Consider the following 23,783-nt stretch of genomic DNA (forward strand, 5'->3'; position numbering starts at 1 on the left):
GTTGCCCGCGGTTTGGGTTGTAGTGTCAACCGCAGCTGGAGGCATAATGTTGTTAGCCTCAAGTGCGGTTGCCGCGGACAACAGCTATGTGTGCGGTCCCCTTGGAGTTGTGTGCGTGTTTGTATGCACTTTTGTATGTCTGTGTGCACTCTGTTTATGTTTGGTGTGCACTGACATCTTCCCTTCACTGTGGCTGTCCGTGGCAATGTTTGGTTGTATTGTGTACATGTGGTGGCAGTGTCCCGGCCTTCGGGCTGACTCCCAGGACATGGTTGCCACCCATGTCGTTGCCTGCGGCAACAGCCACAGTGTGTTCTTGGATTTGGACACTTCCCCTTTAAGTTGTGTTTTCCCTTCTGTGGTATTGGAAGGGTTAACTCCCTTTCTGTGTGTGTGAGTCACGGGGTGTGTCTGACTGTTGGGTGTGGCCTCTTGGCCCTATAAAGCCTCAGTTGTAGGCAGTAGTCAGAGAGGGTGCTTCAGCCATGCTTGCTGGAGACATCCTCCTGGTTACTTACCAACTGCCAGTGGGGGCCATCCTTCTGGTTATAGCAAATATAATGTTGTTTGGTGTCTAGAAGATGTGTTTGGTTTTATGCTTGTTTATTGCACCTATGGTCCTGGGTTCCCGTGTGATGTGTGTTGTGTGCTGAGTCCTTTTGTTTGTGGATAGCAGTACTTCCACATGGGTTCCAGGCTTTGTGTCTGTGGCAGGTGAGTGTTATGTTTGTGGCAAGTACCTGCCATTGCCATAGGTTGTACTTGTTCTCCCTTCCTTGCAGCTTGGCCAGTGAGACTCCTATTCCTCCGTATCCAGAAGGAACAGGTTGTCTTACCCTGACTCCTAGTCCAGGGACCGGTCGGAGGGTGAGTTAGGGCTCCGAGGTTCCTGAGCATGGGTCCTCCTACCTTAAAGGTCGGCCCATGCAGCTAGGAGTTAGGGTCAGGTTAGGGACGCGATAGGAGGTGACCTGTTCCCTAATCCTGTTGTCCTGGTCAAGCAGCGACCATCTTCCACCATCGCACGGCTGAGGGTTTTCCCCATCCTCAGCCGTGACACTGGCCCAGTGAGCGCCTGAGCTTGTGGATCTTGCTTAGAAATGGCTTCGTCTTTGCACTGTACAGTTTCAGCTGGCAACGGCGGATGGCACGGTGGATTGTGTTCACTGATAATAGTTTCTGGAAGTTTTCCTGAGCCCATTCTGTGATTTCCTTTACAGTAGCATTCCTGTTTGTGGTGTAGTGTCGTTTAAGGGCCCGGAGATCACGGGCATCCAGTATGGTTTTACGGCCTTGACCCTTATGCACAGAGATTGTTCCAGATTCTCTGAATCTTCGGATGATGTTATGCACAGTTGATGATGATAGATGCAAAGTCTTTGCAATTTTTCGCTGGGTAGCACCTTTCTGATATTGCTCCACTATCTTTCTGCGCAACATTGTGGGAATTGGTGATCCTCTACCCATCTTGGCTTCTGAGAGACACTGCCACTCTGAGAAGCTCTTTTTATACCCAATCATGTTGCCAATTGACCTAATTAGTGTTAATTGGTCTTCCAGCTCTTCGTTATGCTCAAATTTACTTTTTCCAGCCTCTTATTGCTACTTGTCCCAACTTTTTGGGGATTTGTTGACGCAGTGAAAATTTGAATCAACGTATTTTTCCTTTAAAATGATACATTTACTCGGATTAAACGTTTGATCTGTCATCTATGTTCTTTTACAAATAAAATACTGACATTTGCCATCTCCACATCATTGCATTCAGTTTTTATTCACAATTTGTTTAGTATCCCAACTTTTTTGGAATCCGGTTTGTACTTGGACTTTGAACCAAAATACATTACCTGTTTGGGCAAGTGGCGTACAATAGAGAATCCTGATAGTTTCAGTTTTAAGGTGGCAAAAGACCAGACTAGTATAGTGTTTGTCTACTGAGTGCTTGTAACACATACTATATAATCACATTCAACATGTATAGCACAGTGGTCCCTCAAGATACAATATTAATTGGTTCCAGGAGGACCATTGTATATTGAAACCATTGTAAGTTGAGTAATCGTTTCCAAAGCCCCAAAATGTCATCCAAGATAAGAGAAAATTAAGATTTAAGAAAAATAAGCCGATAACTAAGACAGATAAAATAAGTCCTTACATATAATAGTCAGGAATAGCTAATAACTTGCAACTAAGGCCTCATGCACACGACCGTTCCGTTTTTTGCGGTCCGCAAATTGCAGATCCGCAAAACACAGAAGCCGCCCGCGTGCCTTCCGCAATTTGCGGAACGGAACAGACGGCCAATTGTAGAAATGCCTATTCTTGTTCGCAAAACGGACAATAATAGGACATGTTATATTTTTTTTGCGGGGCTACGTAACGGAGCAACGAATGCGGACAGCACACTGAGTGTTGTCCGCATCTTTTGCGGCCCCATTGAAGTGAATGGGTCCGCACCTGAGCCACAAAAACTGCGGCTCGGATGTGGACCAGAACAACGGTCGTGTGCATGAGGCCTTATCCAGCTATCTTACCAGAGAAGTGGCCTTGATTGGTTGGATGTGAATCTAAGACATTGTATGTTGAGTCTAGTTTCAACTTATGATGGCCCAGGAAAGACCATTGTCTGTTGAAAATATTGTTTCCTGAGGCCATTGTATCTTGAGGGATCACTGTATTGTAAAGATGGGATGGGAGGTGGTAATCTGAGCATTCAGGAAAGACACGCAAATAGTGTTTCAGCTAAAAACAAGGCAGATTCTGCTAATTTGCATGTCTTCCCATATGCTCATGTTTATGTAAATGAGTTTACATGACAAAACAGTATAGAAAGGTTACTGAATATAAATGTTAGGACAATTAGAAAACAGAATTTTTTTATGCAGCCCTAAGCAGTGAGAGAAGAGTTAGCTGGCATAAAAAAAAATAAAAAATGTTTTTGTCACTCTAATGATAATGATCTAGGTTCGCAGGTCCCCCAAGGCATACAACTCAAATTAAGCAACTTTGAGGCTTACTGGCTGTCAGTCAGATGAGAGCTGGTCTTGGACGTCTCATTGCATGCAAGGCTGCTATTGTAAGATATGCTGACTGTACCTGTCTCATGGATAGGTTGTTGGTTTGCACATACCCGGCTTTTGGCACATAGCCTTTGTGTAATAGTTTGTTATACATTATAGGCAATGAAATTGTGCTCACAATATGTGCATAATACATTGCCGATTTTTTAATTCGTGAATTTATGGCAAATATTCAGGTAAAAATTTGTGAAATATCGTGAATTTGAATATTGCCTATGCCGCTCATCACTAGTAATGTCTTCAGTGCTGTAGATGCATTCCAGAAATTGTACAGATCCATTTTACTTTTATAGTTGCACTACATTTGAAAAGAAAACAAGCACACTGGCTTTCAACCTTTATTCTCAGCATTAGTTACAGAACATTCTTTGAAATAAATGTCCACGGTCTTTTTAGAAGGTTAATTATTTTAATATTTCACTTTGCATAGGAAGTGATGATTAGCAATAAATAAAAGGCCAACCAGCTAGAGTCAGGTCCGTCGGATTTAAAGTGCTCTGCTGGAGGTGAGAAACATGGGCTAACTAGCGTGAGAATGTGCGAAAGGTGAGTAGTAAAGGATGTGGTTCCATGGGAAATACTACAGGATAAGAGAGAATGAGCATGGTAGAAGATTGAGGGAGAAGCCCCCTAGTGCTTTATTTCTTATATCTGAAATAATCTTTATGGCTTTACGGTCTTGTAAAAACCCCTGCTTCTTTAAGGAGGAGGTACCCTCCATTGTCATTGGTTGCATAAATAAATATATTTCTCGAATCTTGCCCCAAGACTGGTAAGAGAAGATTGAAAGAAGTTAATACATTATGAGACCTCCAGATTGCTCCTGCTCCCCTTGTTCTTGATTGTGTCTTGGTTGAATATAGTTATTGGGAGTAATCCATCTAGATTGGTTGTGGTCGACTAAGATGGAGGAATTAGTTCCATTTGGTTATATGCAGAAACCCTGCTGAATAAATGGATAATCTGTGCAATTAGTGCAGTTGGATACCCAGTCCTTTACATGCCATTGTAGGGCTAGTTAATCTATATGCAGAAACTTCCCAAGCTCTTATATGTGGAGAAGTTGTCTGTTTCTCGTATAATTGATGAGTGTGGCTAACTTTCCTTGGGACTATTCCTCAGGTTTCTAAGTTCCAGTTCCAGTTGTCGGATGTGGAGGTCTCTCTGGGCAAGCTGTTCCTTCAGACGTCTGATCTCGTCCTGCTGTCGATAGAACATGCGCAGCAACTGCAGGGCACAGGTAGGTGAGCAGGTGAAAAGCACAATCAAAAGCACAATTAGTAACATACATGCCATACAACGTGTGCAGTGTTTGGTGCAGAAGTCTGTGGGTGACTGTCATTAGCCGTGCATTTGTTAGGGTTTTGTGAACATAGGAGGTTAGAGAGAATTCCCCCTCACAATATAACAAGGATTCCATCATTTAAAGGATAAAAAAAAAAGAAAAAAAAATATGGCTGTTTTTGTCACTCTGCTTTTTGAAACTCCTGAGTGGCAAATCTGCCTTAAAGTGTAACTGTCATTTTTTGTATTTGTGTAATGTATAGGGGCAGTGATACTGACCATTTTTGTAGTATACTTTTATTACTGAAATCGTATATTTCTATTATAAAAATAGCTGTAAAGTGGCCCATTTTTAGCCTTAGCAACGCTCCCCTGTCCTCTGTTTACATAACTGTGGAGACTTGCTTAACACTGACTGTTATTTAAACAGAAGACAGAGGAGCGTTGCTACGGCTCAAAATGGGCCACTTTACAGCTATTTTTATAATAGAAATATACGATTTCAGTGATAAAAGTATTCTACAAAAATGGTCAGTATCACTGCACCAATACATTACACAAATAAAAAAAAGAATGACAGTAACACTTTAAGAATCTGCAGCAGTGCAACCCCAGGTGTCATTCCTTTACAACTGGGGGGGGGGGGGGGGGGTCCTTTAAATTCCAAAATTATATTATAATGAAAAGTAGAAGGTAATAATCACTCACTTCATTTTCAGTCCGAGGTGGCACATTTTCTAGTAGATCGATGCCATTTACTACTAAACTCTTCTTGTCCCTCACTGGTGCTTTGAATACAGCGTTGGACTCCTTTCTGTACCCCTCTTTGAGACTCATCAGAACAGGATCTATTGAAAGAGGTTTGATTACGCTTGTATAATCTTAATATACAGTATGTTATCTGTATTGCTGGGGTACACACTGTTGGTATGCCGAGTTCCAAATTTACAATCCTTTGTGAGACAGTTTATTATTTTTTTGCATGCCGTGCAAATGTATTCTAGGCTGCCCATACATTATTTATGCACATAATCTTGTTCCTATTGATTGTGATTGGATGTAACGTAATAGCCCAAGCTTGGTTTGGTTTGACCCATATTTTCACAGTTCATGGAGAGTGCGCAGAAAGGAAATATGGGTTGCCTGCCACTAATATATAGGTTCACTGATATTATTGATGTCACTGATTATATTGAAGGCGTGCTTATACGTGTAAATCCTAGCACATTCTTATTTCTATATTAAACTGGAGGAACACTTTTATGGATATAACAGTGGGTACTATGTGCAGCAGTTAAAAAACAGGACGCCCATTTATAGCACCATTCACAATTCATATTCATTCAGGCATCTATGTAATGTATGATATCATCAAGTTGTTTGCGCAAATGATCATTTGCAAGACCCTTTATTCTGTAGTGGCAGGGACCTCTTTCAGCAGGATAATGAATCCTGCCCCAGTGCAGAAAACCTGTTCAGGAATGGTTTGAGGAACATGGCAAATAGTACAAGGTGATGACTTGGCCTCCAGATATTCCAGCTCTCAATCTGATCACACATCTGTGGGACATATGACAAAAGCAAGTCCAATTCACAGAAGCCTCAATTCTCAACTTGCAGAACTTCAAGCATCTGCTGCCAGATACCACAAGACACCTTCAGAGGTCTTGTGGAGTCCATGACTTGATGGGTCAGAGCTGTATGCAATATTAGGCAGGCAGCTTTATGTTATGGTGATTGGTGTATGTAATTATATCATGCTTTACCAACCCCTGCATCAACTTTGAGAGTGATATGAGAATAAGAGTTCCACAGAGGGGGAAACAATTGTTTTGCACCCCCTTAAAAAATGTGAGAATCACTGTTGTTAGCGAAGAGGTAACCTATGGTGGATCTTCTCTTGTATATGAAAGAATGCACAATTACATAACGTGTGCATTCTAATCTAATTGTTCGTTTTACCAGTGTGAGCTGTCACAATGTACATACGAAAAAATTAGGAAATTATTCATCATACACTACACCATATCTTAACCTCTATACGCCCGATGACGTACATGCAAGTCATCGGTCCGGTCTTTAAACATGGCGCCCGATAAATAAACATCATGGGCATTGCCGCGTGCGAAAATGCCCATACTATTAAAATATAACAAAATTAAGGGCTTACGGCAGTGGCGGGAAAAAAAATAAAAACAGCCAATTTGTCATTTTTTGTCACTTCAACTACCCAATAGTTTTTTTAATAATAAGTGATCAAAAAGTCACACACACTTCAATTGGTATCACTGAAAAAAAAAAAAAGATCGTCCTGCAAAAAATTTACCCTCACACAGCCGCATACACATACCGGTAACTACTAAAAAGTTATAGGGTTTAGAATATGGTTATAAATATTATTTTTTTCCCTCAAAGGTTTTATTTTTTTATTAAAACGCAAGAAAAATTATACAAGTGTGGTATCGTTAGAACCGTACTGACCTGGAGAATGAAGATAACAGGTCAATTTTACCGCATAGTGTACAGTGTAATAAAAAATAAATAAAAACCTTTATCAGAATTGTGTTTTTTCCCAATTCTACTCCATTTGGATTTTTTTTCCCGCTTCCCACTACATATTATGCAACCATAAATGGCGCCATTAGAAAGTACAACTTGTCCCTCAAAAAATAAGACCTCATAAGGCTATGTGAACGGAAAAATTAAAAAGTAAGGACTATGGGAAGGCGGGGAGTGAAAAATGAAAACGTAAAATGAAAAATGGCCCGGTCCTGAAAAGGTTAAACTTGCACCAAAGATGTATTTTCCTTTTAAACACGTTACGCACAGCCCATCAATGATGTGCCAGCTCCATCGCTAGCACTAAATGACTTGCACCATGTTCACCTCTGTTCATGCCGCTTAGCCACTCTTTAGGACTTAGTGCAGGTTCCATTCCTGGTGTCATAGGATAAATGTCCTCCTGGTAAGTTTCTGACTGTAAAAAAATAAAAATATTATTTTAACATAAGGCAATTCTCTAGATTAGTGTGTTTATAGCACAACTGCATGTATGCATACAAGCTCACCCGTCTTGGAACTATCATAGATATTGGTTCTATTAGGTTCTTCATAGTGACGAGCTTGTAAAAGCGGAATACCTCACATGCGGACACATCTAATCCATGTTTTGGCATCACCCCTATGAAAGAAAGATCCTAGTGTGATGTTTGCAAAGAGAATTTTACAGGTAGGTATAACACTCATTATCTAGTTATCTCACTTTCTACACAACACCTTACACTATTGCTCATTGTGAAAAGTTTTATAATAACCATTTAAAGGGAACCTGTCACATAGAACATCATGTCTGAGCTGCAGGCAGCATTGTATAGAGCAGGAGGAACTGAGCAGATTGATATATAGTTTTATGGGAAAAGATTCAGTAACACTTGTATTTCATTCATTTAAATTCCTGCTCATTCTGGGCTTTGAAGTCCAGGAGGCGGCCCCATCAGTGATTGACAGCTATCTCTGTATACACAGTCAGAGGGAAGGCTGTCAATCACGGATAGGACCGCCTCCTGGACTTCAAAGCCCAGAATGAGCAGAATTTTAAATGAATGAAATACAAGTTTTACTGAATATTTTCCCATAAAACTATATATCAATCTGCTCAGCTCCTCCTGCTCTATAACATGCTGCCTGTAGATTAATTCACATTTTGATAGTGACAGGTTCACTAAGCTGGCTATACACAGAGATGAGCAGAAAGCTATCTTTTGTAGTCAATGGGAAAGGGGAGAAAGATGCTGCCAGACTCCTGGAAGTGGCTTCTTTTTCTGCTAACAGAAGGATCAGGTGTTGCAGTCCAACACCCTTATCTCCCTCGAAAGCCATTGGAGGAGAGTTGGGAGACCACCGTACACATTAGATGATCAGCCAAACTCACCAGCTTTTAGACTCCCTTCCCATATTACTGTTTTGTGTCTCACCAAAGCCTTTCTGAGGTGCAGCAGAACGGAACTCCATGAGGTATGTCAGGAACGGTTTTTCCACTGTTATTTCATAATACCGTATATTCCCGTCTCCCTTACATAAAAAAAAAGGCAATCGTAAATACTTTGAGGTCACCAGAAATAAAGCAGATGATGTTCAGAAGCTAAGGGAATAAAGTTAGTCTATGAAACCAAGTATGAGTGACAATGATGTAAAATTGTGTCAGCGAGACATTTAGGATGTTTGAGAAGTGATGTGAGAACTAGGTAGGGAATGTGTGTAGGTAGCATTGGAGAAGATAACTAAAAAGATGGCAGCTTACCTTCCCAGCCAGATACAGCATGTGTGTGTCGGCATCATAAAAGGGAAAGAGCAGTCCAGAAAGCCCATCTATCTCCTCCTCAACCAATAGCATTGACAGGTCCTCCTGCATACAGATGTCACAGTTTTGTTCTAATAGGCAAGGCTAACTGTACACATGAGCGTTGTAGACACAGAAATGCTTTAAGATTCAATAAGTCAGAATGGTGGTTGGCGGAGAGCCGGAATGGAGCTCTCTCTCCCAAATAAAGCCACCGGTAAGCAGACTACCTGTGCTACTGTTTACATCATGTAACTCAGTAATGGACCAAAGAATAGGATTTTTGTGCTAGTGCTTCTTTATACTGGCAGTACACATAAATTTCGGATTGTCCACCATACAAATTGATCCAAAACAGACTAAGGCTGGGTACACACCACTGCTATTAATAACCATTCTTCAAAATAATGGAAGTGCTGGATTTGGCACATAGCAGACCCCAAAAGAGCCAAACAGATCCCACTAACTATAATGGGGTTCAACTGGTTTCCGTTTGGGAATCTGCTTTATTGGCAAAGAGAAAAGTCTTGCATGAATGACGGACCTCTAACCACTGGTTTTGATGGAGTCTATGATGGAGGCAATGAAAACAGATGTGAACAAACCCTTAACTAAGAGATAGCAAAATGCACTTGTACAAAGTGGCAGTGAACGCCTAACTTTTCAGTAGATGTTGACCACAGCAATGGGTTGTAGGCATCATGTTTTAAGGCAACGACTACATTGTGAATCGTGGAATATCTACATCATAAGTGTATGGGAATCTCTCATGGAGGATGCAGGTGTTGTTGCATCACAGTTTTGCTCACCTGGTCCCACAATGCTAGCTGCCGGGTGTTCCACCTGGAGACGCCTGTTGTTAGCAGACGTTTCATGTCTCCCAGGAACACAACACGTGTCATCCTGTGGTTTTTACAGCTTGCTGTCTGTTGAAAGAGTAAGAGAATGAAGATTGTTATATGAATGATACCATTTAGTACACTATGACTGGAGGTTTAATCCCTTAGTGACCACACAAATTTTTAGTATCTAAATTTTTTTTGTTTTTCAATCAATGTTCCTGTATGACGGCTTATTTTTGCAGGACAAGTTATAGTTTTTAATGCACCATTTTGGGTACATATAATCATTGAATAATCAATTGCATAATATTAATGGAGGATAATTTCTTCCTGAATCCAAATCCACATCCCATCTGCACTATAGCTGCTTGAAATGTTTCCAAGCACAGATCTTATATTATAGCTGTACAGTAGTGATAAAATATGGCCTAAGGTCGCTTTCATGTAGTCAGTATTTGTAAGCAAGAACCAGGAATGAAACTACAGAGAAAAACCATGATTGAAAAATTTGCAGATCTTCCATGTGTTAGAACCACATTGGGTTTTGGCAAACAGATACTGATCTAAAATATTGACCAGGTGAAAGTCAGCTATGGCTTAAAGAGATTGTCCGGGCTTTTTAATATTGATAACCTATCCTCAGGATAGGTAATTAATATCAGATCGACAGGGGTCCGACATCCAGCACCCCCGCCGATCAGCTGTTTGAGGAGACGGCGCGCAGAGTATGGGACAGCCTGCGCCATCTCCCAGTACAGCTGATCGGTAGGGGTGCCGGGTGTCGGACCGCCGCTGATCTGATATTGATGACCTATCCTGAGGATAGGTCATCAATATTAAAAAGCCAGGAGAACCTCTTTAACTACTTTACCATACATTGTTTGGCTACCTACAGATATAGCCAAATTGATTTGTTTCCCAGTCCTTAAGCTTTAAAAATCTAGGAAGAAAGAGTGTAGGAACCGACTCGAACGTGGCCACCATGCCGTGGTGAGCAGGCCCATGTATTTTGATCAAAATGTATACGATGTGTCTCAGGTTGCAACAGATCAATAGATTGTTTAGTTGAAGTTTGTACAAATGCAATAGTTGTGTTATGTGATTACCTGCACCACCCGTCCTGAACGAGGTTCCAGCACACGCAATTTCTTGTCTTTGCAGGTTGTAGCCAGTAGACTTCCATCCGTGTTAAACGACATACAGAGGATGACGTCTGTGTGGCAGTCTATCATCTTCACTGCTTCCCCTTCTTCCAGATTCCATATCAATATCTGAACAGATATTGTTATTACCATCAAGGAAACTGAATAAACATTACCAACAATACTAAAATACTAAGGGCCCTTAGGACGAATGTACAACAGCTTTTCCCAATAATTGCGCAGTGTAAAGGTGCCACCAGTCATCCAACAACAAACACTTTTTCGTCAGGTGATCTTTCATTCGACACCTAAAATCCTCATATATCTACAGCACATCACGTGGTGAAAATGGATGTGCTGCTGACAAACATTAAATATGTATAGAGACAAATAATGGCAGTTGTGATCATTTATCCCCATACAGAGGGGGTTATTGATGCTTGTACAGGAAAGGTCTTCTGCAGCTGATCGATCAGACTATGATCAGCAATGAACAGTTGGTTCCTGATTAGAGATAAGCAAATTTTTCAAAAATTCAATTCGGCTGGTTCGCTGAACTTTTCGGAAAAATTTGGTTCGATCCGAATTTATTCGCGGCGAATCGCGTTAAAAAACAGCTATTTCCTGGCTGCAGAGAGCCTTTATAGTGGTTTAGAACACTGTGCCTTGCAGTAACACGCATAGGGAGTCTGCTGTGGTAGTGAAATAATATTGTGAGTCAGTATGACACGCACATGACAGGCGTCGCTCTTAGAATCACTGCACACTTCACTTATTTGGGCAGTCACGGGGCCAAAACTGACCAAATAACTCAAGTATGAACTCAGCCTTTCAGGTCAATGTTAGCGCCAAGAAGAAGTGCACTCCTTTTACACCGTCGTCCTTTTACACCGTCGATTCCAAATAGATGTCTACAGAACCTGTTCTATTAAACACTTATACAAGTAGAGCTCCCCCCCCCCCCCCCCCCCCGACAGAGTGGAGAGGGTGTCAGCAGTAAGTTTGTGTTGACTTCACTGATTATTTTGCCCTTCCTCTGATCCGTCAGAACAATAACCCCCAAAAAACTGATCCTGTCTGTGGAGCATCCGCCTTCACTCGGCCAGCATTTGGTCAGTAATCCATCAGTATTGCTAATGCCAAAAAAAACAGGAGTGGATCCAAAACAGAGATGACACGTGAATAGAATATTTTCACGTCTTCTGTGTTTTGTACCCACTCCTGCTTTTGTCTACCAAATCACAAGTCAATTCTAATGGGACCATACAGGCCTTACATCTGCTAGAAGAAGAATTTATGTGTAAAATTTGGTCTATAATGTTGGTGACCTTCAGAACTTTTAAATACACATAGATGGCGCCTAATCCCCACAAACATATAACTATGTATAAAACGCAGTGGGATATAGCGATACCCCTAAAGGACGAGTACTCAGCGATACCTGTAAATATAACTTACTTTGGTGGGGGGCTGTCAACCGGTATAAAGGCACCTGTGGCAGTGGCCCCCCAAATAGGAGAAACACAAATGTATAACAGTGTTTGATATTTTGAAGTGAACTAAGGTACTCACTTCACTGGGGGGGCTGTCACATAGGTCAGGTGTCACAACTACCTAGGACAGTGAACCCCCCTCGCCTGGGTTGCTGTAATTCACTTGAGAAAACAGGTAGATAAAAAAGGTGTAGTTTTTACTCACTTCACTGGGGGGCTGCCAAACAGGTGTAATGCAAATTACCTGAGACAGTACCCCCCGGCCGAGTCTGCTTCTCACGGTCCTCAATTGGAAAATTAGAGTCCTCAATCTTTAGAATGGGTATCTTCAAGTAGTTTAATAAGGCTCGAGCCTTATTAAACTACTTGAAGATACCCATTCTAAAGATTGAGGACTCTAATTTTCCAATTGAGGACCGTGAGAAGCAGACTCGGCCGGGGGGTACTGTCTCAGGTAATTTGCATTACACCTGTTTGGCAGCCCCCCAGTGAAGTGAGTAAAAACTACACCTTTTTTATCTACCTGTTTTCTCAAGTGAATTACAGCAACCCAGGCGAGGGGGGTTCACTGTCCTAGGTAGTTGTGACACCTGACCTATGTGACAGCCCCCCCAGTGAAGTGAGTACCTTAGTTCACTTCAAAATATCAAACACTGTTATACATTTGTGTTTCTCCTATTTGGGGGGCCACTGCCACAGGTGCCTTTATACCGGTTGACAGCCCCCCACCAAAGTAAGTTATATTTACAGGTATCGCTGAGTACTCGTCCTTTAGGGGTATCGCTATATCCCACTGCGTTTTATACATAGTTATATGTTTGTGGGGATTAGGCGCCATCTATGTGTATTTAAAAGTTCTGAAGGTCACCAACATTATAGACCAAATTTTACACATAAATTCTTCTTCTTGCTATCTAAGTGTTTAACCTGCTGTTAACACTAATCATTTTCCTTGTGTGCAGCCTCCCCTATCACTGTTGTCCTTACTACTCCAACCCACTCCCTTTTTTTTTTTTTTTTTCCCACCTTTCAATATTCCATAGTCCCATTACCGTTGGCGCCTTGCGAGTGGGATTTCCCTTGTTTTAAGGTCTTCCTAACCTCCTTTCTTTTTTCTATACCTTCTTACATCTGCTACACAGACAGGATCTGTTGTGCATCTAATTTTTCCTTCATTATGACAGATCAGAAGAAGGGTCAGATAAATGATGATGTCAGCCAGGCCGAAAGGCAAAATTGTGGCCGAGTCATGAAGTGGGGACGGTGGGAACAGCATGAAAAGTGTGAGGTGGACAGTGTGGAGGTGGCGGCAACATCAGGAGGCCACAGAGTGGCACAATGACAGGGTGTGGAGGTGGCTGCATCATCAGGAGGCCACAGAGTGGTACAATCACAGTGTGTGGAGGTGGCAGCAGCATCATCAGGAGGAGGCCACAGAGTGGCACAATGACAGTGTGGAGGTGGCAGCAGCATCAGGAGACCACAGAGTGGCAAGGTGACATAGTGTGGAGGTGGCAGCAGCATCAGCAACTCTAGACTCAAGTTGCTGCTGATGGAGCTAAAACTGCTCCAACCCCCCACCCTGCCACAGCAGCCATGGCAGAGGAACGTGAGCACGGAGGGCCCCCCCAGTAAGACCTGCGAGAGGATGGATGATGGCGCAGATCGGCAGCGGCCAACTCACTACATAGAGGGTCTCTATAGTAGTTCAGTTAGTCCTCCCTCTCAGCGGGTGTAAAAAAAGGCCCCCATTTTGGACAGGTAGCAAGGGTCCAACAAGGTGGAGAGCCAGAAGTGACCATGCATCGGGTCATTTGTGCAAGTGACTCGGAGGGACTTGCTGCCTCCATCTCCACTGCATACTGCCAAGGTGGGTCTGGGTCCTCTGCCTCGTCTTCCTCATCGCCCTCTGGCTCCTCCTCTCCTGTCACCTGTGTGTAAAAAACCACACATTTCGCTACACATTGCTTCTGCTCCAATGTCCAGTGAGATCTAGGTGCCACTTCTCCAGTCCCCTGACCAGCCAGATTAACCAGCATCTGTTCCAGGACATGAAGCAGTGGAATGACGTTGTTAGCAACTGACAAATAACGTGGCCTCCTCAAAGGGCCTGAGCAAACAGCAGGTGTCATGCATGAGCTGCCACTGGCTGACATTGAAGTTACACAGAGGAGTACTTGACTGCCTGAAACCGGATGTGTGCCACTGGGTGATGCAGCGGTTGCTGAGCAGGCTGGACCACCACATTGGAGCCACAGTTCTCCCAGGCCACTTTATGGTGACACTGCATATGTTGAGGCAGGGCCTTGGTGGCCACGCTTCGACTTCTGCCCACAGATTCTACACATGTTCACCTCCTCTGGTGGCTTAAAAAACTGCCACACCGCCAAGTAGGTGATTTTACCACCACCACTACGCACTGACTGACTGCTACCGCCCCTGCTTCCGTGAACCCGTGCACCACTACTTTCTGGGCAGGTAGGCTCCTGCGAAGCGGGTGGTCTACCCCAGGCACGTTTGGCTACCGACCTCCCACTGCTGCCACCTTGCTGTCTCCCGGCCACGCTAGCAACTTGCTGGCTCCACCGCTGCCTCACGGGCAAGCTGCCACCCTCTTCTCCCGATGATGATGAAGCCCCTAATTCACCAGGCACCCGAGTGCGACCAGCTACATCATCATCTTCGAGCACTGTCTGCACGTCACTGATGTCTTCCTCAACGGTCTCTTGGTCAGAAGCCTCACCGCTCGCAACACCAGCTCCCATGCCAGTCTCCTCATCACTACTTGCCCACCTAGCGGAGAAAGAGGCGGCCAGTAGCTGCTGACTTCTTTAGTAGCTCGTCCTCGCTATATAGTGGGGCTGAGCCCACAGCATATAATACTTATCTGGCTGAAGGAACAGGACAGAGGCAGGTTGAGGACAGGTAAGGGCACAGGGCCTGCTCCCGGGCCATGCCAACTAGGGGTTGTGTCTGATGAACCCACCGACTCTTGGCTGGGGGTGTCTGATGTCACTTGAAAAGAAGTGGACAACCGAGTCAACCATTCAAGAACCGCTGGGTTTCTGGTCAAGGCACGACTGCTAGATGACACCAGGAGCTCAGGCCTCTCTCTGTGACTCCTGCTGCCATGCCCCCTTACTCTGCTGAGACCTGTGCCTGCGCCATAAACATTTAGGCCTCTGCCACTCCCCTGTGCAGGGCTGGGCACTTCTCTGTCTGACATACTGTTAGATCAAAAAAATAAATAAAAAGGAAATTAAAACACCCCAAAAAATCTGTAATTTTCTCACTTCACCACACTACGGCTAATTAGTCCTTTTTTCCACTAATACATGCCAAAAAGGGCTGTAATTTTCTCACTTCACCACATAACAGCAAATACTTTTTTTGTGCCTCTAATGCGCTCAAAAAAGGGCTTTAGAACATATAACGGCACCGCTGAACGGCAAATATATTTATCTTTTTTCCTCTTATACACTCCACAAAAGGCTTCAGAACATATAACTGCACCGATGAATGACAAATATATATTTTTCTTTTTTCCAATTATACACTCCACAAAAGGGCTTTAGAACATATAACTGCACCGCTGAACGGCAAATAGGCCCTTACTTTTTTTCCACTTATACACGACACAAAAGGCTTTAGAACATATAACTGCACCGCTGAACGGCAAATAGGCCCTTATTTTTTTCCACTTATGCACTCTACAATAGGCTTTAGAACATATAACTGCACCGCTGAATGGCAAATAATTTTATTTTGTTGTGCCACTAATACACACCAAAAAATGCTAGAGAACATATAACTGCACCGCACAAGGGCAAATAAGACATAGAAATACTTCAAATAATAGTAAAAGTCCAGCTCACCTGCATCAACAGTTTTAAGAGTGCACGGATGGGATGAGACCCAAGCATATAAACTTGAACGGAAAGGAAGAAAGATCCAGCACCTTGTTTTTCTTGCTTGACGTTTATTCCACAAACCAAATGTACAGCGGTGATAGAAACCTCCAAAAATAAGCCCCAGTACGGTCTACATGTTTCGAACCAGATGGTTCTTAATCATGACCATCTGGTTCGAAACATGTAGACCGTACTGGGGCTTATTTTTGGAGGTTTCTATCACCGCTGTACATTTGGTTTGTGGAATAAACGTCAAGCAAGAAAAACAAGGTGCTGGATCTTTCTTCCTTTCCGTTCAAGTTTATAGAAATACTTCCTTGTAATAAACCCTGTTAATGGCTGTATCAAACAGCACTTGCACCCCAATAACAAGAACGATTTGCTGGAATTACAGAGCTGTATAATGGCAATTTGTATCCCTAGTCAGTGCAGCAAGGTGTAATAGGATTGTTCCTATTACCCAGGCTGTAACCTCCCCTACTGAACCCTGTTCTACATAAATGCTGTGGAATGATTCCTCCCTATCCTTTCCCTACACCTGGAATGATCTTTCCCTGAATTTGCTTTTTTAGCACAATGAAGACTTTCCTAGCACTGTCCCTAGCACCTGTCACATCTCTCCCTGCACTAAGCACACTGGAAAATGGCAGAATCCAAGATGGCTGAGGCTATTTACAAATGCCTTGCAAAAGTATTCACCCTCTTGATTTTTTCGTATTTTGTTACATTGCAGCCTTAAGTTCAATGTTTTGTTAATCTGAATGTTATGTGATGGATCAGAACACAATAGTCTAAGTTGGTGAAGTGAAATGAGAAAAATATTTAAATAAAACTATTGTTTAGAAATAGAAAACAGAAAATTGGCATGTGCGTATGTATTCACCCCCTTTGTTAGGAAGCCCATAAAAAGCCCTGGTGCAACCAATTACCTTTAGAAGTCACATAATTAGTGAAATTATGTCACCTGTGTGCAATCTAAGTGTCACATGATCTGTCATTACATATACACACCTTTTTTGAAAGGCCCCAGAGGCTGCAACACCTAAGCAAGAGGCATCACTAACCAAACACTGCCATGAAGATCACGGAACTCTCCAAACAAGTAAGGGACAATGGGGTTGAGAAGTACAAGTAAGGGTTAGGTTATAAAAAATATCCAAATCTTTAATGATCCCCAGGAGCACCATCAAATCTATCATAACTAAATGGAAAGCACATGGCACAACAGCAAACCTGCCAAGAGACGGCCGCCCACCAAAACTCAGGGACCAGGCAAGGAGGGCATTAATCAGAGAGGCAGCACAGAGACCTAAGGTAACCCTGGAAGAACTGCAGAGTTTCACAGCAGAGACTGAGGTATCTGTACATAGGATAACAATAAGCCATACGGTGGCCAGAAGAAAGCCATTACTTTCAGCAAAAAACCAAAAAGGCACGTTGTGAGTTTGTGAAAAGGCATGTGGGAGACTCCCCAAATGTATGGAGGAAGGTGCTCTGGTCTGATGAGACTAAAACTGAACTTTTCGGCCATCAAAGAAAACGCTATATCTGGCGCAAACCCAACACATCACCCAAAGAACACCATCCCCACAGTGAAACATGGTGGTGGCAGCATTATGCTGTGGGGATGTTTTTCAACAGCCGGGACTGAGAAACTGGTCAGAGTTGAGGGAAAGATGGATGGTGCTAAATACAGGGATATTCTTGAGCAAAACCTGTACCACTCTGTGCGTGATTTCAGGCTAGGACGGAGGTTCACCTTCCAGCAGGACAATGACCCCAAACACACAACACTTGAGTGGTTTAAGGGGAAACTTGTAAATATGTTGGAATGGCCTAGTCAAAGCCCAGATCTCAATATAATAGAAAATCTGTGGTCAGACTTAAAGATTGCTGTTCATAAATGCAAAAATCCAACTTGAAGGAATTGGAGCAGTTTTGCAAGGAGGAATGGGTAAAAATCCCAGTGGTAAGATCTGGCAAGCTCATAGAGACTTATCCAAAGCGACTTGGAGCTGTGATTGCCGCAAAAAGTGGCTCTACAAAGTATTGACTTTAGGAGGGTGAATAGTTATGCACATTGACTTTTTCAGTTATTTTGTCCTCTTTGTTGTTTGCTTCACAATAAAAAATAAAAAAAACATCTTCAAAGTTGAGGGCATGTTCTGTAAATTAAATAATGCAAATCCTCAAACAATCCATGTTAATTCCAGGTTGTGATGCACCAAAATACGAAAAAAAGTCAAGGGGTGAATACTTTTGCAAGGCACTGTATAGAGCTGTGACATCACAGGGCTGGCTGCTGATTGGCTGCATGTATGGCATTATGGGTGATCCCGTGTTCCCAGAGTTCCTTGCTCCATGTCCTCACACGTGCAGCAGCCATTTTAGGAAATTCGGATTCAGTGCAACTTTGTCAACTTTGGCCACTTTCTGGTTACTGTTGATTATCTGACCATTGTTGGATGGATGGATAATATAGCCATTGTTCTGGGGCCCATTTTCTATAGGGGAAGCAGGGATAGCGGCTACTTTGGGGCCCGAACTCAGAATGGGCCAACCCAGGAGGAGGACTAAAAGATTTTATTGTCTGGGCCACCTCGACGGTGTTATAAAATGACATTATATACAGACACTATAGGAAACGGACGGAGCAGCTTCCGGGCCTTGTCTGAGAGAGTGATATTGACTAGTCACAGGTGTGCAGGCTGCACAGAAGGAGGGGGTTGTGAAGAAGTTTCTGGGGGGCGCTATTCAAAAATTTGCTGTGCGGCCCAGCCATTTACAGTTAAACCACTGCCTTTGTTGATATTTTTCACCATTTTCTATATTTCATACAGTATGTGGCAGGGCCGGCTCTATAATAAGTCAGACCAATTGGCTGCTTGAGGGTGCAGAGAAAGGGGGGCTGCGACAGGGCAGAATTTTTATATATATTTTTTTAAATACATAACTTTAAATACATAACTTGCGGACTTGCCCCAGCCTGCAGCTGTGCCGTGCGGCCCCGGCCCTCATCTCCTCACGGAGCGGCATGCAGGCTCAGCAGCAGCACGGCATCGGCAACACCGACAGTCACAGGGTCGGGGGGGGGGGGGTGACTGCCGAGTGGCGGCGGGCGGCAGGCAGCAGCAACTGGTGTAGACTGGGGAGTGGATGTCTGGAGACTGGAGGCGGAGCTGTTGGTGGTGAGTAACTGTGTGGACAAATGTCTCTGAGTAGTCTGTCTGTGCGGCCCGCAGGGAGAAATGTATGTGGCATGGAGGGGGGGGGGGGTGAAATGGACATGATGGAGCGGGGAGAAATGTGACAACATGGATGGAGGGGGAGAAGTGTGACAACCTGGATGGAGGGGGAGAGAAATGTGACAACATGGATGGAGGGGGAGAGAAATGTGACAACATGGATGGAGGGGGGGGGGATATAGCAACATGGATGGAGGGGGAGAAATATGACAACATGGATGGAGGAGGAGAAATGTGACAACATGGATGGAGGGGGGAGATATGTGACAACATGGATGGAGGGAGAGAAATGTGACAACATGGATGGAGGGGGGAGAAATGTGGCAAAATGGACGGAGGGGGGAGAAATGTGGCAAAATGGATGGAGGGGGGAGAAATGTGGCAACATGAATGGAGGGGGGAGAAATGTGGCAACATGAATGGAGGGGGGAGAAATGTGGCAACATGAATGGAGGGGGGAGAAATGTGGCAACATGGATGGAGGGGGGAGAATTGTGGCAACATGGATGGAGGGGGAGAAATGTGCAACATGGATGAAGGGGGAGAAATGTGAGGGCTGATGTGACATAGGTGATTTGACATGGAGGGGGAGAAATGTGACATGGAGGGCTGATGTGACATAGGTGATTTGACATGGAGGGGGAGAAATGTGACATTGAGCGGGTGAAATGTGACATGAAGGAGAGAAATGTGACATGGGGGCATGATAGCTGACATGGGGGGCTGATGGCTGACATGGGAGGCTGATCTGAGGCATTAGGGGTCTGATCTGAGGCCTGATTCACATTGGGGGTCTGATTGCTGGTCTGACCTGAGGTGTAATGGAAAATATTTTTTTCTTATTATCCTTCTCTAAAACCTAGGTGCGTCTTATGGGACGTTGCGTCTTATAGGGCGAAAAATACGGTCCTCAAACCAGCAATTGTCTGAAGCAGAGAGAAGATACCAGGACCACACAGAGGAGAAGCCAGCTGATGCAGACGGGACTATGGCCAGGTGAACTGCCGGGGGGGGGGGGGTCCGCCAAAATGTAGCTTTGCTTGTGTTGCCAAAAATCCTTGCACCGGCCCTGAATATGCCCACTTGTTTGCTAAGTCTTTTATGCTGTCCATACAGTAATCCTGTCCATTAAATGGCTGCAGATGGAGGGTCATGTGACCAGGCAAATCACATCTAATAGATGTTTTCTCCATTGACATACACTCATGGGTGGACTGACCATAGACCCCACAGGGAAACTTCCCGGTGGGCTGATGTCCAGAGGGCCGCACAAGCCCTCCGCTTGGCCGCCAGCCAGGTATATATAGATCTAATGTTTTCAGCATTAATTAATATAGGAGCATTAAGCAATTATGCACCTGGCCTGCAGAAAAAAGTACCCTCCTGCATTCAACTGTATTGCTGTCCTCAGGACCACGATACAGTTTCATACTGTGGTGCAGCCAGGAGTATTTTGTGCTACACTATGGTATTTGGTTCTGCTCTATGGTATTGCTGGCTCTGTCTACTTCTGTCTAATTGGACCTGCCTACAACATGGGGCCACTTTTAGGTTTCTTTCCAGGGCCACTTTAAGTTCCCGATCTCCCCTTGCATACACTGTGCCTGCTATCTGCTCTTGTACTGTTGGGAGTCTAGTGGAGATGTAGAGTGTTTGAATGGAGGAGGCTGAGTTATGTGTCTGGTCACATGACCCTCCATCAGCAGCCATCTTATGGACAGAACCTCCCTGTGGACAGCACAAAAGACTTGGTAAAATGGGGCAAACCTTATGAAATATACAAAAAGGCACAACATTTTGCAAACACATTTGTCAATAGTAGTGAGAAACTGGCCAACCCCTTTGAGTATGGTTTCCATTACAGGTCCTACATGCTAGGTAGGAAGATAAAAAAAAAATGTGTATATTAAATTGTGGGTAACCCTTTAGGGCCACAATCACCCTTTAGGGCCAGGATTCTGAGGTAAGATATAGTGCAAATTTGACCCCTGTGAATATACTCCACGTAAGAAGGATACCACACTACACTGAGCTCCCTCTCCACCCATGATATGTAGCACTTGATTAAATATATCTAAATATAAGTTTATAAATTGAGGTATTACTGACCTTGTAGTCATATCCAGCACTGAACAGTATATTGTTAGCTGTAGGATGCCATTCTATGAGTCCCACCCTTCGGCTGTGTCCATAGAGCTCCAGTACTGCCTCAGTCATGTTCCTCTTGAGACCTCCGTCTGGAATGTCCCATATCCTCACCTTAAAAAAGGATGCACTAGAATTACAACAATATAACTACAGCCTGGGATGATATGTAGGTGAGTTTTGTATCAGTGGTCTCATAACTAGATTTGGCTTGGCCTACAGAATGGTCACTTTCAGGAATGTATTTGATGCAGATTGTCTAAAGTGCATTTCACTGGTTTTTTCACACAAATCCTTGTCAAAATGCAATCTGCAATACAAATCAGCACGAAGAACCACAGTTCCACTCAGGAAATTTCCGCACTGTGTAGATAACATTTTTAAAATCTCATCTACTTAGCTGGTACTGCGGACTTGAAGCACCAAAATCTGTGTGGAAAATCCACACTTTACAAGAAAAGTTATTCCAGAATTGTTATAAACAGACGCATCAGATATCTGGTGGGTCCTCTTAAAGGGGTTGTCCAGGTTCAGAGCTGAACGTGGACATACCTATAATTTCACTCGGGCAGCCCCCCTGACAAGAGCATTTCATGCTCCGATGCTCTCCCTTGCCCTGCGCTGGATCGCGCAGGGCAAGGGCTCTTTTATTTACAATAACACACTGAGGGGCGGAGACTTCCACCCAGCAGTGTGTTTGGTGACGTCACCGGCTCTGATGGGCTGGCTTCAGCGCTGCCCTAGCCATTTTACAGGCTAAGGCAGTGCTAAAGCCGGCCCATCAGTGCCGGTGACGTCACCGGGCTCACTGCTGGGCTGAAGCCTCCACCTGGCAGCACTGTGGAGAGCCCGGTACGTCACCGGAGCTTCAGAAAATGCCTTTGCCCTGCACGATTTAGCGCAGGGCAAAGGAGAGCATTGGAGCATGAACTGCTCCGATGCTCAAGTCAGGGGGGCTACCTGGGTGAAAATGGGGATATGTCCAGGTTCAACTCTGAACCTGGACAACCCCTATAAGATAAAGGGAGAAGGAATATTGCCACTTTATCTTAGGAATATATCTGTTTACATTTTATGTTGTGTGTATAAAGTTTTATAAGGAACATTCAATAAGATCTCACGATTAATAATAGTGTCATAATGTCTAATGAGGAGAATGACTTACCGAAGTGTCCTCGGAGCAGGAGGCGATGACATTCTCAAGGAAGGGGTTCCATTTAATATCCAGCACTGTGCCCTGGTGCCCACACACCTTGGGATGATTGAACTCAATGCGTCCAGTCTGGGGGAGGCACAGAAGATTTCACAGGTGAACCCCCAACCATGTAGACCTGGGGGAGGAGGACAGACAGATACACCTGTCAGTAGCTCCTTCCTCCACCTACAGGTTACAAAGTGCTGTCTAATACCGTCTGATATTTCATATCTATCATCTTTAAATACAACCACCAAGCTTCCATGCAACCATCACCCCATGTCTTCTACATTATCCTACTCAAAGGTCAAGTACATATGTAGGTGAAATAATACAAACGTAGTTTTCCATGTGTATAGATAGTTATGACCAATCTTTTGTATAAGTCATCCATACCAGAACTGGAAGGAGTGTCCAACACCCCCACTGATCAACTACCAGAACTAGCACAGAGAAAGGAGCCAAAAGCACAGGTTAGGCCCCTTCACATATGGTTAGGCCCCGTTCACATACAGTTGCAAGAAAAAGTATGTGAACCCTTTGGAATTATATGGATTTCTGCATAAATTGGTCATAAAATGTGATCTGATCTTCATCTAAGTCACAATAGACAATCACAGTCTGCTTAATCTAATAACACACAAATAATTAAATGTTACCATGTTTTTATTGAACACACCATGTAAACATTCACAGTGCAGGTGGAAAAAGTATGTGAACCCTTGGATTTAATAACTGGTTGAATCTAATTGGCAGCAATAACTTCAACTAAACGTTTCCTGTAGCTGCAGATCAGACGTGCACAACGGTCAGGAGTAATTCTTGACCATTCCTCTTTACAGAACTGTTTCAGTTCAGCAATATTCTTGGGATGTCGGGTGTGAATCGCTTTGTTGAGGTCATGCCACAGCATCTCAATCGGGTTGAGGTCAGGACTCTGACTGGGCCACTCCAGAAGGCGTATTTTCTTCTGTTTAAGCCATTCTGTTGTTGATTTACTTCTATGCTTTGGGTCGTTGTCCTGTTGCAGTACCCATCTTCTATGTCTTGATAAACTTGGGAATTCATTTTTCCTTCAATGATAGCAATCTGTCCAGGCCCTGACGC

General features: G+C 43.7%; 1 protein-coding gene across 2 annotated transcripts in view; it reads right to left on the bottom strand.

Moving 5' to 3' along the window:
- Positions 1-3,411: 3,411 nt before the first annotated feature.
- Positions 3,412-23,783, bottom strand: part of CORO2B (coronin 2B) — a 66,784-nt gene continuing 46,412 nt past the window's right edge. For both annotated transcript variants that reach the window (XM_044283137.1, XM_044283138.1), the window contains exons 3-12: positions 22,647-22,763; positions 21,446-21,595; positions 10,652-10,816; positions 9,513-9,629; positions 8,665-8,769; positions 8,339-8,435; positions 7,433-7,545; positions 7,251-7,341; positions 5,073-5,212; positions 3,412-4,307 (exon numbers count right to left, since the gene is read on the bottom strand). In XM_044283137.1, coding sequence (XP_044139072.1) covers positions 4,176-4,307; positions 5,073-5,212; positions 7,251-7,341; positions 7,433-7,545; positions 8,339-8,435; positions 8,665-8,769; positions 9,513-9,629; positions 10,652-10,816; positions 21,446-21,595; positions 22,647-22,763 — 1,227 coding nt within the window. In that variant the 3' untranslated portion in view covers positions 3,412-4,175. The remainder of the gene's footprint in view (positions 4,308-5,072; positions 5,213-7,250; positions 7,342-7,432; positions 7,546-8,338; positions 8,436-8,664; positions 8,770-9,512; positions 9,630-10,651; positions 10,817-21,445; positions 21,596-22,646; positions 22,764-23,783) is intronic.

The sequence above is a fragment of the Bufo gargarizans genome, chromosome 2, assembly GCF_014858855.1.
Source record: "Bufo gargarizans isolate SCDJY-AF-19 chromosome 2, ASM1485885v1, whole genome shotgun sequence".
Lineage (NCBI taxonomy): Eukaryota > Metazoa > Chordata > Amphibia > Anura > Bufonidae > Bufo > Bufo gargarizans.